Source organism: Oryctolagus cuniculus, chromosome 11 (genome assembly GCF_051225735.1).
Source record: "Oryctolagus cuniculus isolate XC-2025 breed Fujian yellow rabbit chromosome 11, ASM5122573v1, whole genome shotgun sequence".
In the NCBI taxonomy this organism is placed as follows: domain Eukaryota; kingdom Metazoa; phylum Chordata; class Mammalia; order Lagomorpha; family Leporidae; genus Oryctolagus; species Oryctolagus cuniculus.
Window position 1 is genome coordinate 88620084 of NC_142877.1, and position 16325 is coordinate 88636408.

Below are 16325 nucleotides of genomic sequence, written 5' to 3' on the forward strand. Positions count from 1 at the left end.
ATCTTTATGGTACACAATAATCAAGTCATTTTCTGGCTCACAGCTCTTTCATTGGCCCCTACCATAAAACAAAGAAGGTGGCAGTATGTGTTTGGCCTTCTACCAACTATAGTGATATTATCACATTAAACACTTTGCCTTTCTTCCTGTTTCTTCTTTCTTTAACTAAAGTGTTCTGTCCATCTTAAAATAGTCAAATCTTACCTCTCATTTAGGTTCCAACCCAGCTGCTGTTCTTGAAACCCACAGAGGGATACTACTCTCTCCTTATCTCTTAAATCACACTTTATCCCTTAACTCTAGTCATGAGCCCAAGGCACTACTATCCTGCTAACCATCTCCCATGGATGTTTAATAGGCATATGAAACTTAATAAGGCCAAGGCAGAATCATTACTTTCCCCTAAAAGCTAATCCGGTACGAATATCTCTGTGTCAGGAGCTGGTGCCTCCACCCACAGTTGCTCCAGCCAGAAACTTCAGAGACTTCCTTCATTATTCCTTTTCCTCCCCAACCATTACAAATCTCTTAAGGTCTACTTCCTCTCTCTCCTCCTCTGCTATCATGATGTTAGTCACCATCCTTTGTTTATACTATTGAAATGATTTCTCAACTGGATTCCTTGCTTCCATTCTTCATCCTATCACAGTTACCTCCTCATATGGCAGCCAATTTGATCTTTTGAAAAACGTAAATAAGGGACAAGCATTTATCATAGCAGCTAAGATGCCCCCATTCCATATCAGAATGCCTGCATTCAATTCCTTGCTCCAGTCTTGAATCCATTTTCCTGCTAATGGACACCCTGGGAAGTAGCAGGTGATAGTTCAAGTACTTTGGTCCTTACCACCCACACGGGAGACCCAGACTGAGTCCTGGGATCCAGGCTTCAGGCTGGCCTAACTCTAGCTATTGTAGGTATTTGGGGAGTGAACCTGCAGCTACAAGAGACCTCTCTGTCTCTTTCTGTCTCACTCCTTTTCAAATGAATAAAAGTAGACAAAAAATTTAAGACAATTTAAAACCATAAATATGATAACTCTCCTGATTAATACCTGTCAATAGAGTTCCTTTACATTTAAATGCAATCAACAAGCATCTCAAGTCCACAGATACCCAAATAACCATATCCCTATCTCGGTTCTCAGGTACATCCTGTACTAATGGACTCCTTTTGCACTGCTTTTCCTTCCTTTCTTCCACAAGTCCAAGCCCAATTCCACCTCAGTGACTTTACACTTTCTATCCCATCTGTCTTCTTTAAGAGCTTTACAAGCTCTGATTGCTTTTGTTCATTCAAATCTTTATTCAAAAGCCTCTTCTTTACAGACCACTTTACAGGCTTCAATTCAGCCTTCTGGTTTCTTTCTTTATAGCAAAAACTGTATCTGAAATTTGTAATTCACTAACACTGTACCATATACTTAATGAGAGTACAAACTTGGACTCTCATTCTTACTACTTTATCTCTAGCACCTGGAATAGCATGTGGCACACATTACACACTAAATAAGTATTTATGGTTGAAAATGTGGATTTTTATTAGAACTCTTTAAAATGTCTTTAATGTTATTTATCTGTGTCTTCTGTGTATGTTGGTCAGCAAGATCCTTAAAAATACGATCCATATCTGACGTTAATCCTTCATAATGTGCAAAAATTTAATATCTGGGGATGTTTTTTAAATCATCAAGCAACCATCACTTTGAATTAAAATGTGAACAAGCTGATGAATGCCTTTTCTTTCTATCTTTTTAAAGTATTTATGTTACTTGAAAGGCAGAGAGACAGAGAAAGGGAAAGACAGAAAGACAGAGAGATCTCCCATCTACTGATTCATTCCCTAACCGCCTTCACTGGGAGGTGCTGGGCTGGGTCATAACCGGAAGTAGGGCCCTCAATGTGTGTCTCCCGCATGGGTGGTGGGGACTCAACCTGCTGTGTCCCAGGATGTACATTAGCCGGGGGCCGAAAGCACAAGTGGGGCCCAGACTTGAACTCAGCACTCTGAAATGACATGCAGGTGACCCAAGTGGTGCATACTTCTTGACGGAAGCCCTGTTGGACATCTTCCTTTGAAATGCTAAAATAAATTTAAGAATCAGTGCTATGTAAAGTGGCACATGCAAAGCATGTAAGGCATTACATTGCATAAGCTACCATTTCACTTAATCCTCTAAATTGCGATTATAATAATTTCTTCTGATTAAAAGTAGAAACACTAAAAGTGATGAATATTTTAAGAAAAGTAACATTTTCATATCTCATGACTATTGTTAATAATTATAGGAAAAAGAATCCTTGAGTTTAACTACTACAGTAGACCAGACAGTCAAGAAACAAAGGCAAATATTTTGTGGTCTGCTCCTATAAGTTGCCTGGGTTCCTGCACTACTCATCAAGATGAAGCCTCAAAGGTCCACCATAGGGGTCAGTACTGCGGCATAGCTGTAAAACCACTACCTGCAGTGCTGGCATCCCAAACAGGCACCGGTTTGAGTCCCGGCTGTTCCGCTTCTGATACAGCTCTCTCTTATGGCCCGGGAAAGCAGTAAAGGATGGTCCAAGTGTTTGGACCCCTGCACCCACATGGGAGACCTGGAAGAAGCTCCAGGCTCCTGGCTTTGGATTAGCCCAGCTCCAGCCATTGCAGCTATTTGGGGAGTGAACTACCAGATGAAAGACCTCTCACTCTGTGTCTCTACCTCTCTAACTCTGCCTTTCAAATAAATAAATAAATAAATAAATAAATAAATAAATCTTTTTGTAAAAAAAAAAAAAGTCCATTATAGCATCTTAGGTGCCTTTTCTAATTGTGATAAACTCATTCATATGAGAATGCAATTGTTTTATGTCTACCCGTGGAAATATCCATGGTTTTTCAATAGCATCTCTAAGAGCTGACAAGCAAATGTGAGCCCTTCTGCACAGAAATAAAAATAAGTACCCTCAGGCTCTGCTGTGGGACACTGTGGTCTCCTAAGAATAACATTCTTCCACTGGATGCTTTGTTCCCTTAGCTAGCCATCACTACAGAGAATTTCAGTGGGATTGCAAGTGATCAGAGTAAATAAGGAGCATTAGGTAACTAAGGTATTTGAAGTGGTTATGCAATATGCTAGTCACTGACTGAGAACAAGCATGCACTGTGGGGTACATCATTAGGCCACAGACAAAAATCTTCTATCAGTGAGACACCATAATTAGTGAGCAGGAAAATTTGCCCAAGTTGGGCCACTATCTGCATGAATGGAATTAAAATTTAAAAAACCTATAAAGAGGTAGAATAATTCAACTCCATAATCCAATAAACTGACCGAGTTAACAAGATTATTCGAATGAATGGTAGTCAGCTAGAGCTGAGCTTGAGTCTGACACATGTAAATACATCCATAAAATATTTCAAAATGTTTCCATTATACCTTCAGTTGTAAGTATTGCTTTCTACCAACCCAACCAGGATTAGGGATTCTTGCCAAACTGATGATAGTGCTGCTTGCTTCTGGACCCCTCTCTTTTGATTATCCTGAGTCAGTCCTTGCTTTGTGTGATTCAGCCCCCTCCTACATCTTTTTGTACATCTGATTGTGTTCCCTTCTCTTGTCCAAGCCTGTCACATGTGGGAGTTTAATAAATGCTACCTAATTATGATGATGGTCTTTTTATTTTCCTTCACCTCGGTTTACTCCTCTCTTACTTAGTCAGTCATCACAATTTATTGAGTAGCTACTCTAGAGAAATACCCTTCCACAACTCCCAGAGATTATACTCTCATTTTCTAAACTGTATTATAAATATTATGATTTTATTTACCCTGTCAAATACAGTTTCCCATGGAAGAATGGATTTTTTTTTTAAGTTCATGCATGAGTTATTTAACTATAATGCTGTTTTCTCCAATTAGGAGTTTAATCTCTAAAGAATGGGGTTGTGTCTTTGCATGCCTGGCACAGTAAAAATACCAAGTGTATCAGTCCTAGAGAGAGATAATTAAAATGCAGCTACATGTAACATGCATCGGTACAGCTAGACTTAGCAAATACTTTAGCAAATACTAGACTTTAGCAAATACTAAACATTCAACAACTATTGATATTGTTATTTGTAAACTAATCATATCTTTCTATAAATGAAAATTGCCAAGATACCATCTTTCTTTTGTTGAGGTTATATGACAATGCATAATGTTTTAGGTGAAATAAGATTACAAAATGCTCCCGTTTGCAATTTTGTCTTTTAAGTTAACTTGAAGAGGTAAATAAGCAGTATGATAAAATTGAATTCTACTCCGAAGAAAATATTTGAGAATCATAGAAGCTTAAAATCGAATGGAACTCTAGACATCTAATTCAAGCTCTCATTTTATAACAAAAAATAAAATTAAAATATTTTAATTACGTGTCCTTTTTTATCAAAATATAAAAAGACACATAAGGAAACATCCCTTAATTACACTGTGCTATGTACTGAAAAATCATTAATGGCTCAAAGAGGGTAGCAAAATCCATATATTTCATCAAGAGCTAAGTATAATTCTGTGCAACATGTAGATTCTTTTGTAGCTATGTTTAATAATTCATAATCTATCTCTTTATACATAGGGTGAGAGTGAGATCACTGGTAATCCAGAAATTCTAGTGAGTGAAGGTTAGGATTTCAATGCCTCCAAATTCCACCATAATTAGGTACTAAAAACTTGGGTATAATTTATAACATCTTGAATTCAACAGACCTGAATAGTGAGTGAATATTTATTTCTTAGGATTGTGACAAATCTTCTATATATAATTGATTTAACCCAAACACTTGATGGTTTAGGATCAACTCTATTTTAAAGGTGAGAAAGTTAAGTCTTCAATAGACAATCAGATTAATGGCTTGCAGAATGGATATGAGTTCTCTTTGCCACTTATTCACTGTTCTATGTCTTACTTGCCTCATATGTGAAATAGAGAAAATAACAGTTCCTTCTTCACAGCATTCTTTTTTACTATTACATTAGTTGATTCGTGTTAATCACTTAAAGCCTGCTAGGCTAAAGGAGGGCCATAAGAAATGGGAGCAGTGGTGTATTCATACTGACATTAGTGATGCCTAAGCATCAGGTCTCCCTCAGTTGCACGTCACTTCCCAAAGTCCCAGAATGACTTCAGCAATTTTTCTTTAATTCATATTTGCATAATCTTCTACTTAAAGAGCGTCCCCTTCCCCAATACTGTAAAGTGCAGATTTGCCCTTGTATATTATCATTGCAGTAAAGTCTATAAATATTTTCCCTGGGACACACAACTGGTAATATCACAGCTGAGATATGTGCTATGTCTACGTGACTAGACAGTAAGAACTCTTTATATTTTTAATTTACTTTCACTGTATTTGAAAAGAAGATTTTCCACTTGCTCCTTTCCTCCCCAATTTCTGGCAGCTGCAGGGCTGGGTCACACTGAAGCCAGGAGCCCAGAACTCAATCTGAGACTTTTAGGTGGGTGGCAGGGGCCCAAGTACTTGAGTCATCATGTCCTGCCTCTCAGAGTGCACATTAGCAAGAAGCTGGAACAGAAGCAGAAAAGGAGGGATTCGAACCAGGCCTTCAGGTATGGGGTGCGGGTGTCCCAAGGCGGGGGGGGGGGGGGGGGGCGGGTCTTAACAGCTGCGAAAAATGCCTGCCCCTAGGGAGCCGGAAATCTTAAGCAAAATATTTTTCTGGCTATTTTGAGCACTTAGCTTTTGTCTTATAAACTCCAATTATCTGACACAAAGGGCATACATCCTCCTTTCATATGAGAAAACAGATATTTCTCTCTTATCTCAAAAGAAGGGGGAAATGCTCCATATTCAGCAATGGGGTCTATGGTAGCCAGCCCCAGTGAACAGTCAAATCTCACTCATGCACATACATGATTGCATTTCAGGTCTTTTAGGGGAGGTAAGAGCATTGCTGGAGAATGAGTAACGCTGCCTGTTTGTGAGATACGGCCCTTTACCACCAGAAAACAAGATGAGTCTGAGCAAGGGTGATGACAGCTCAGCCTTGGACTTACAGATTCATTTTTTTAAGTTACCACACACCCATCCAATAAAAATGTACTGATCCACTACTCCAATCCAGGTAATATATAGGGATCAGCTATGTTTTGACAGTGTGTTCAATTTCTTTATCCTATCAACAAACATTTATTGAACCCCTACTCATTGATTATTTAGAAAGGAATTGTACAGATAAGTTCTCTGTTTTCACCAGGCTCATATTCCATGAGACATGTTTATAGAAATCTTAAATCAGTTCATAGAAACAGAGGGTATTACAGCCTCCAGATATAAACCGTTGAGGGTAATTCTTCTTTGTAAGCCCACTTATATCCATTGATCTTTCTCACTCTTGAAGTATCTTGTTTAAGGTAAAGCATCTTTCCAAGGCTCTATTTCTTTCATACAAATAAGTTACTTTGTGATCACTTGGGTGATCATTTATGTTAGTAATTATTTTCACCTTTATCCAACAAATGTGCAAACTTTCTCTGAAAGGTGTAGTATTACAACAGGCTATACAGGAATAGAAACCATATATTTTAAAAAGTTGTAAACCATTAACTTTAAGGAAATTAAAGTTGTGTTTTTCCCGTGCTGTGCTTCGATATCTTTAAAAATTCCTTAAGCAAACAGACATCAAAGAACATCAGTACACACAAGTATGCTGAACTTCTATATATGTGGTACAGATACCATGAGGCCTCATTTTAGAAAAGTCATCTGTCAGGGTTTCCTTGTTAAAAACTGGAATTTTTATACACTTGGAAGAAATAAACACATACCCTACCTTCAACTTTCTTCCAATTTCAGATCTAAGATAAAAAAAGAGTAAGGCTACATTTTTGTGTCCATAGAATTATTTAGTGCTATCATCTGACCTTCTGAAAGTACATACCAATTAAGTAACATAAAATTTACTGAGTTATGCAGTCTGGCAATAAAATATCATCTAAATAAAACTGTTAACCAGCTTCAAACTTTTTAAAATGTTTTTCAAAAGAATTTATTTTAAGAACTATTCACCTTGTGTTATACATTGGGTTTTAACATCCATAATATCTTATTAGATTCAAGCAGATTTAAGATGACTTAGTTTTGTTTTGTTTTGTTTTCTGTTTTTTTTTTTTTTTTTTTTTGAGAATAATTCAAACTTTTTCCTAGAGCTCAATTTTGGCCAATGCTTTCTGTGATATTTTTGCCAGGGATAAAGTATTCCAGTCATTGTGCCCAGTGGGCTGTATTCTGTCAACTAAACTGCTTCTGTTACTGGGTATCATTAGGGGAAATCACTTTCAAGAACTCCTGAGAACTACGAAGATTTACATACTCAAATATCCAGCATTTCTAAATGCAATTTCAGAAGCATCTTAAATCTTTCTTTGAACAGTACACAACACATTATGCAATAATTTCCCACTTGCAGAACTGATAAATCACCATTCTTCTAATTATAGAGAAGAGATATTCTTGACAGCAACTTTTATCCTAACCACAAAACTTAATTCCTCCTTTTGAAGTCGCAGTCATTGCATGATTTATTTACAGCAGTAATATAACAATGTCTGATTTTATAAAAATGGCCACATATGCTATAATTCATCCAAAAGCAAATTTAATGCAAATTTTGTATATCAATTATAAAATAATAGACTATAATACTTACTTTTAATATATTCCTTGCTATCCATCACAAGTATATTTTTGAGACCTCTAATTTTAGGTTGATATGATGAGACTATCTCTATACCCTGTGATGGGGATTGCACATATATATGTAGTTACACGTATATGCATGTATAATGTAATGCATATATATTACATATATATATGAAAAGCCTGGAGATGATGAAGAGAGGTATAAAGTAGTACCTGAAAATAATTATAGAGGCCTTTTTAAGTGGATTAGATCTTTTATATTCATCAATTTCCTTCCACTTTACACACCACCATCATGAACAATCTGTATTTTTTATTTCTGACAAATATATGGGATACTACTTCCCTACAATAACTTCTGCTTCTAGCAATGTTTTGTGAAATTTCAATCGATTCTATATCCCCAATTTTATTAATTAAAACCCTAATGAATCATTTTTCATAACCAAGTGTTCCATAAAGTTTTATACTAATATTCCAGTTTAAAACAACTTTTACCTTGAAAATACAATTTAATATAAGGATAATTATTGTCACAAATCAAATCCATGTGAATACTTAAATAGGTTAACAATCTAAATCCAATTAGTAGATGTCTATATGACTATATAATAGATCAGTAATTCATTATTTACTTCTTTGGCTTTTAAGTAAGAAACAATGGCTGCTAATGACATTTACAACCTTGAAAGGTTTGTCAAAAAAGTATCTAGACTTTCCACATGTTTATTCTTCATTCTGGAGAAAAGAGTGATCAATGAGACATACATCACTCTTTGACATTCATTCATGGAATATTCGGTTATCCTGGAACCAAAGTAAATAATACATCACCTAAGAGCAAAAGCTACACTGCAATCTGTACTTTCACAGTTATAGGTTACTGCAATTAGAAAAACTTTTTAAATTAATTCTAACTACACACATAAACAATTTTTAGACTGACACTTTGTCTTTAATTTATATAAAAGTTGGAAATAAAAATCCTAAAGCATTTGCATGGCTAAATATAATGGCTTTGTGACCAGGTATTAGTCTCAAATTTTGTTTATTTCCTAGTTTTTCTTCTTAAAATACAAAAATATATAGAACAGTAGGATTTATTTGGGTCAATAGCCATACAATTATTTGACTATCTCCGTAAGTATTGGATTTTATCAAATATCAACCAATCCCATATAAAATACTCACAATTATATACCAGATGACATCACATGAGGAATAGAGAATACAATAACTACTATGTTTCTAGTATGAATAAAAATTGTAATTTTAGTTCACAAAATTAAATAAATAACTGTATTGCAGGCCCAGCACATGCCAGGCACTGTGCTGAGCATGGAAAGATAACAGTGTTTAACCGGGTATGGCCCCTCCCTCTCCAAGCTTTATAGCCTGTGTTTTCTCCAAGTTTCTACGCCTCCTATTTTGAAGCATCATTTGCATCCTGTTTGTCTCTAAAACTCTCAAATATACATTTGCTATGTGAACAATGAGAGAACTCTCTCATGAAGTTCAGTCTTGGATGAATAAATATCACTCCAAGAGTAAACAAGAATGAAAAAGCAGACACATGTAAACATGCAAGAAATTTACTAGGAAACCTTGCTCAAAATGTTATGATCTCAACTTGCCAAAACTCCTTTTAGCAATTCATCGACTTCCTGCTTATAACCATGCAATTAGACCTAAATAGTTCTGCCATTGTTTAAGTTACCTATCATAAGGTCTACCAATATATTACTCAGATCCTTTCTTTACCTTCCACAAGGAATATTGAAGAATTTATTGGCGCTTATCAAATGACTTTCTTAATTTCAATCACATTTTCTATAAAAGGATAGATCACTAGTCAGTTTAAGGGAAGATATCTGGTTTCTGTACATTGAAATAGGATTATTCAAACCATTATGGAACCTAGTAGACAAACTGGTAAACTAAATCATATAACTAATTTTCACTTGTAGTTTCACCAGTGAGATGGTAGAAAAACAAAAGGCTTCATAGATAGCAATTCAAAATGACTCCCAACAATACACTACTTCTATTTCAATAGACTGTAACTTACTCACTACCTAACTTATGGTACTCATTTTTTTTTCTCTTATTCAACCACTGCTATGGTTTAATTTTTTTCTTAAGGATTAGAAAAATATAAATCTGTAAAGGGAAGCACCCAATTAGAATGGCTTAAGCACTTTCTCAACTGTTTACATCTTTGCCAAAGCACCTGCATTATTGATAAGACATCACTTTGGGAAGCACTATTCCATTTTTCAGAGTAATTGGGAATACTATGAAACTCTATTTTTAACTATTCTTTCAACTCCTTCATAATTTTCCACAGAAAATGTCATATTAAAAATGTTTGTAGACTCACCTCCTTGAATGAAAGTTAGTTTTCTGAATAGAGTAGATGGTGCAGTAGCAAAACTAAAGAAAGTGGGCAATGTACTTCCCCAAGTGAAACTCACAGGGGCTTGCAATGTTTTATTGGGCTGTATCTGGCACACTGTGGACGAATTCTTCTATTGGAACAAAAATCCCCAAATAGCTTCCACTACAAGGTAGTATGCCAGAAACACACTTGTTTTATAAAATCATGTGCTTTTCCAAAATACAAATGCCAACATAATGCTACAAAAGTAGTACTACAGAACAGCACTGAAAATACAGTCAGGATTTTTTGTTGGTGGGGGACACTTCCAGAAAAATACACATTTAAAACAAAAACCCAGTTCTGATAAACATCACACAATGTTTTTTACATACCCAAATTACTTTAACATACATAGTATGACTAAAATTTATAAATATCTATTTATGATAAAATATCAAGTTACTAGGAAATAAAATAAAGTTTTACAGTATTTACCATGGCTGTTTTTTCATAGAAACTTAACTAAATCATGATGCATATGGCATGAATGAAGTACAATTTTTGAAGTAGACATTTGTGCACACACTAAGGTATGGAAATTTAAAGTTGTATCCCTCTATATTGTCATGCCAACACTTTAAAATAATTATATCATTTCCTACCATGTAATTGTATCCTTTTAAATTTACACTAAGCAAATTATGACAAGTACAAACAGGCAAGATTGAGAGAAGATCAGTGGAAAAGCCCCTATATCAAAACAAACACATTCAAAAAAATAAAGCCCATGCCTAAAATTACCCTCACATTTTTTGGCATAAAAACATAACACTTGAAGTGCAAATAAAATATTTAATGGAACTAAGACACACACATAAGCTGAAGAAAATCTGTGTGTGTGTGTGTGTGTGGTGTGTGTGTGTGTGAGAGAGAGAGAGAGATAAGTATATTTATTTGTCTTATGGACCTTGCAGACTTGACATATCAAACTCAATCAGAGTGAACTAGCAGTAATGAGAATTAGGGAGGACAGCTGTTGGAATTCTCGTTTAGTGCCCAAAACTACCGTCGAAAGAATCAGTTCACATAAAGTTCTCTGCAAAGTATTTTCACTTGGGAACTTTCCACCTCCCAGTCTCAGGGGAACCAAAGCACGGTTTCCAGATTCTATCAGTACCTGCGTTTCTTTATTCCAATGAGTGCTTCTCAATTCTAGTTACATCTTTATCAAAGTGTCAAACCTTTCTACTGCATTCTAAAGTCTTGTCTGAAGCAACATGAAGCCTGTCATCCTATTTCCCTCAGATGCCCAGGGCAGCAAAAAGAGAAATCACTGGCCACGCTACTTATGGAAACAGGACTAGCCAAAGGTGGGGTGGAGGGCAAGAGTCGAAAACAATCATTCTTTATTGTCTTCTGTCCGATGCCATCATCAACACTGGGACAGTGTCATACTGGACCTAATGTCCCTAGGATTTTGTCCCTCCAAAGACCGGATTAAACACCCCCACACACACAAACACACACACACACACACACACACACACACACACTCGACTTTACCTGTTTTTATGCCGAGTCTTTAGCAAGTTTTTTCCAAAGGGAGCCATGGTCTACCAGGCGAGTCAGCAACAGGTACAGAATCTCCAAGTGGCCAGGGCTGTGGGAGCTGGGTTTTTCTGGATTTCTGGGGCGAAGGAAGAAGGACTGGAGCTCCCTCCTCACCTCCTCAGATGTTCAGGGGTTTCAGCTCATTAGCAGCCGGCTGAGAGAGTTGCTGGAAGTTGTGCAACTGCTGCTTAACTTTGAACTGCGGGATTGTTGTGGCTGCTGCACCTTTGGAGACCTGCCCAGCTTCAGCCTCCAAGAAGGCGTTTGGAAGCAGGAAAAGAAAAAAAAAGAGAGAGAGAGAGGAAGGGAGGGGGGGACTCTATTGTGTTGAGTTATTTGCAGACTAGCTAAACTTTAAGAACTGCCAACCCCACAGGCATGGTAATACCCATGGAATGAGAATTTCACTCAATTTGGAAACACACCCCCCCCCCCCCCCCCGCTTTCCACACCCAACCACACAAGGTGAACTCAACACACATAAAAGGATTGAAAAGAAATACCCCTCAACCTCCCAGCCAGCTCCAGTCTGGGAAAAGTAATCTGATCGTGGCAAAGCATGAGTGAGGGCCAAGAACACTTTGCCTTATCGACTCCACACAAAAATCCCCTGCCTTGGGTGCCCGAGCTTTCCGACTGGTTTAGGGAGGCGCGAAGCTGCAGCCCCCGGACCAAGTGAACTGAGAGACCACTGGAGATTGGAAGCCCCTGAGCTCAGGATTCTAAGAATGGCCTTCCACTCCCCTCCTCCACACTTCCAGGTTCATCTTCCAGAAGTGGAGGGGGCCAGAGGGTTCCGCGGCTGACGGATCACAGCAGCCCGCGCCAAGACCAGCGCCGGTTTGTGCCGGACTCTCTCCCGGCGGGACACCCCGACCCCTGCCTCCTCTGCTTCTTACAGGGCCCGGACGGTCCCCCGGAGTTTCGGACGGAAACTGATTGATTTGCTCCCGCCCCTCAAGTGTGGGAGTCCAGTGTGCGCTGGGGTCGAGGGGTGGGCGGGCTTCCCGGGAGGGCTCCGGGTGGAGGCGGCCCCGCGGGAAGCCCTGTCGAGGGCGGGAGGTTCTGGGACTGTTCCCAGGGCGCTGTTTCCTCTCAGGCATTCCCACCCCATACCCCGCCAGGCTTCTAGTGTGGCGCTCCTGCTGCGGTGGATGACGAGGGGGCGGGAAAGCAACCGAAAGGCTGCGGGCTGGCGGGGCGCTGGGCGCAGGCACAGAGCGTGAGGCTCACGCTCTGCGTGGGAACAGCCCACTAGTGTGACCTCGCAAGTGTGTGCACGCACTTAACGAACTGTTGTATCCGGGACGACTGCACTCAGAAGAATCATGTTCCTCTGTGTTTACTGTAGCCCTTCTCTATTCCTCCTCTGTGTGTTTTATATATTATTTTATGATGGATGTAAAGTCTGTCATTTTTGTCTTGATAATTTTATAAATTGTATATAATATCTCTATTTATTCTTCCAAATCTTTTTAAGTTGAAAGCCTTTTTTATAATTCTGGAAGACAGCGTAATTGGATGGGAGAGAGAGTGGGAGATGGGATGGTTGCGGGTGGGAGGGAGGTTATGGGGGAAAAAGCTGCTATAATCCAAAAGTTGTACTTTGGAAATTTATATTTATTAAATCAAAGTTGAAAAAAATACATGGCCTAAAATGGATTTGTTGTCAGTGGTAACAGAAAAATCTTTAAAACAGCAAAGTTAGTAATAGCATGTTTCATATTTATAAACATATATACCAAACTGTAAGAGTACACATATATGCTTTATGTACTATATATACAATATATGTACTTTAAGTGCAACATAAATTAACTAAACTTGTGAATATTTATGTTAGAGTTCTTGATTTTATTTTGCTAGCATATCACCAAAAAATAAGATTTAAAATATTATGGAAGTTTTCCCAGTTATTCTAACCTGTTCACTATAATCCCTTAAAGCTACGCTACTTACTTACTACAATGATCGAAATCAGTTTGCGAAAATTTTACATTTACAAATATCTCTGTTTCCCATAGTTTTGATTTTCTTAATAATACTACATATTTTTGTGTATTGCACTTTTCCATAAAAGAATTTAATGGAAAAAGAGGAAACAATATTATCTTTTTTACTAGCATAATCTTATGTTGAGTTTCAAGTTATCACAAATGAGTTTCATTTAGGATGTTATTACTCATATAAAATAACCTATTAATAGTTTTCATGTCAAGGTCTCTGATGTACAAGAATTAAATACAAAGAGGTTTGTCCACATTAAACATGTGCAGTTTTTATTTGTCAATTATACCTCAATAAAGCTGGAGAAAGACACAAATGGTTTAATGTTCCTCAGATATTGAAAACTGAAAGGAATAAAAAATGTGGGTGCTAAAACCTAAATGAAAATAATCAAAAGAACATATTTAAAAGAAAATCATAAAACTGTGTTTAAAAAGTCACCATCTCTAGTAACCAAGTGCTGTAAGGTGAAACTGAAAGGAGATTCTCTTTTGCATCTACAAATGGGCTGAATTTTAAGATGATGATGTTAAACTCGGACAGTATCATTGCCACAGTATATAACTCTACCTGAGCAGTACTCACTGACACGTGACCTTTAAGAACTGTGTCTGGGTATGTTCAGCAATAGCCTCCAAAATATTCAAATGCTTTTTGAAGTTTTTTCTCACAAGAACATTTCTAAGGAAATACCCAGCTTCATAAAAAGGCTTATGCTTTATGCTAGTTGATACTGATTTTGAGAACTAAATGAGGAGCAAACGAAGTACAAAGACATTTTGTTAGTCTAAGCATTAACTATTTTCTTTATGGGGTGGAGGGTATTAAGAAATACTATCTCAATCTTGCAAATAAGGCAAATGAATGACCACATGCCCTTTGAATGATAAAATGGAACATTATCTGATAGTCTCTTTCAAAGACTACTCAAAAAATGCATTTTAAACTTATTTATTGGTTAGACGGAAACTCTAGAAGTGCACATTAGATTATAAAGAAAAATTGGATGTGTAGTGAATGATTTTTGTGCAGGGATAACACAAATGATATTTTAAATTTCATTTATTTATTTTTATTTTTTGAGAGGCAGAGCAAGAAGGAGGGAACAAAAGGAGAGAGGGGAGAACAAGAGCAAGAATGAGAGCATAAGCCAGAGCGTGTCTGTATTCCCATGAAAAAGTCTCTACTTTTTTACTTGTTGAACATTGTGGTTAGTGGTGTATTAAGCCTGTGGTTTTAAAGTGAGTTGAAAGTATGTTATTGCAAAATGTAAAGGAAAAACAAAAGGAAGGAAGGAGGGGGATTGATGGAGAGAGGGAGGGAAATATGGTTATCTTTTAGAACTATAGCTATGAAATACATGAAATCTGTTTCTTTATATTAATAAAGAGGAGTCTATACAAGCCACTCCAATATGGGATGCAGGTGTTCCAAGTCCATTGTGCCACAATGCCTACCAGTACAGATGGTTTTTGTCTAGTAGAAAACATAATCCAAGAAATTATAGTTTGTGTATTTGAAAGGCAGAGTTAGAGAGAGAGAGGAAGGGAGAGATGGAGGAGGAAGGAAAAGAGAGAGTGTGAGAGAGAGAGAAACATAGAGAGATATTCCATCCACTGGTTCACTCCCCAAATGGCCTCAATGGCTGGTGCTGGGCCTGTCTGAAGCCAGCAGCCAGGTGCTACTTCTGGGTCTCTCACATGGGTGCAGCAGCTCAAGGACTTGGACCACCTTCTGCTACTTTCCCAGGCATATTAACAGGGCTCTAAATCAGAAGTGGAGCAGCTGGGCGCTCATATTTGATTCTGGCGCCACAAATGGTCGTTTTGTGTGCTACACCATAGTGCCAACCCCAAGGTTATAGTTTTATTGCCTTGTAGGATGTCAACCAACTGTGTATCTAATTTAATTTTATCTCAGCTTGCAGTCTTCAAATCATTGCACATAACAGTCCTTCCTATCTTCTTTTGGATTAACGTTTCAATTCCATTGGCATTTTTAGGAATGAGTCATTCTTTGATTTTTGCCCATCATATATTGGTATAAAATTCATGAATTTTTTATATTTATACTTTAGAAAGCTATGAGAATGCATCAGCCCTTTTCTGAACCTATAGAAAGTTTTCATAGAAGATGATTACTTACCTATATAATTCTTTCTTTTCTTAAAGCATAATATGTGTAAAAATGGTCATTGATAGTAGATTCTCTTTCATATCTGAAAGAATAAAGCAATGGAAGAATAGAAAAGATCAAATTCCTTAAATATTTAGATCTCTAATGAAATCAAAATGGAAGATGGTGCATTATATTTGATAACAAGGAATGAACATTAATTTAATTAAATAACAATTACTCTTTGGTTGAGTTGACATAAAAAAGTAAAAATCATGTTAGAACATGTATTCTAATAGAAAAGGCTACTTTTGAAGGACATATAACCAAGAAAATAAAATAAATGTAGGATTTGGGGGGATAGTTCTTTTTTTTTTTTTTTTTTTTTTTTTTTTTTTTTTTTGGACAGGCAGAGTTAGTGAGAGAGAGACAGACAGAAAGGTCTTCCTTTTTCCGTTGGTTCATTTTTGAAGCATAGACCCAACCTCTCCTCATGCTAAGAAGTCTTTTTTTTTGACTTTTTCTT

The 16325-nt window shown here is 37.1% G+C and overlaps 1 protein-coding gene across 2 annotated transcripts in view; it reads right to left on the reverse strand.

The window, feature by feature from the left end:
• Positions 1–13181, reverse strand: part of RASSF9 (Ras association domain family member 9) — a 36732-nt gene extending 23551 nt beyond the window's left edge. The window contains exon 1 of one of the 2 annotated variants that reach the window (XM_051845719.3): positions 11630–13181. Coding sequence is in view for 1 of the 2 variants with exons in the window: in XM_002711271.6 (XP_002711317.3) it covers positions 11630–11676 (47 nt within the window). In the remaining variant the exon portion in view is untranslated. The remainder of the gene's footprint in view (positions 1–11629) is intronic. The other variant, XM_002711271.6, reaches the window with a different exon arrangement.
• Positions 13182–16325: the final 3144 nt, after the last annotated feature.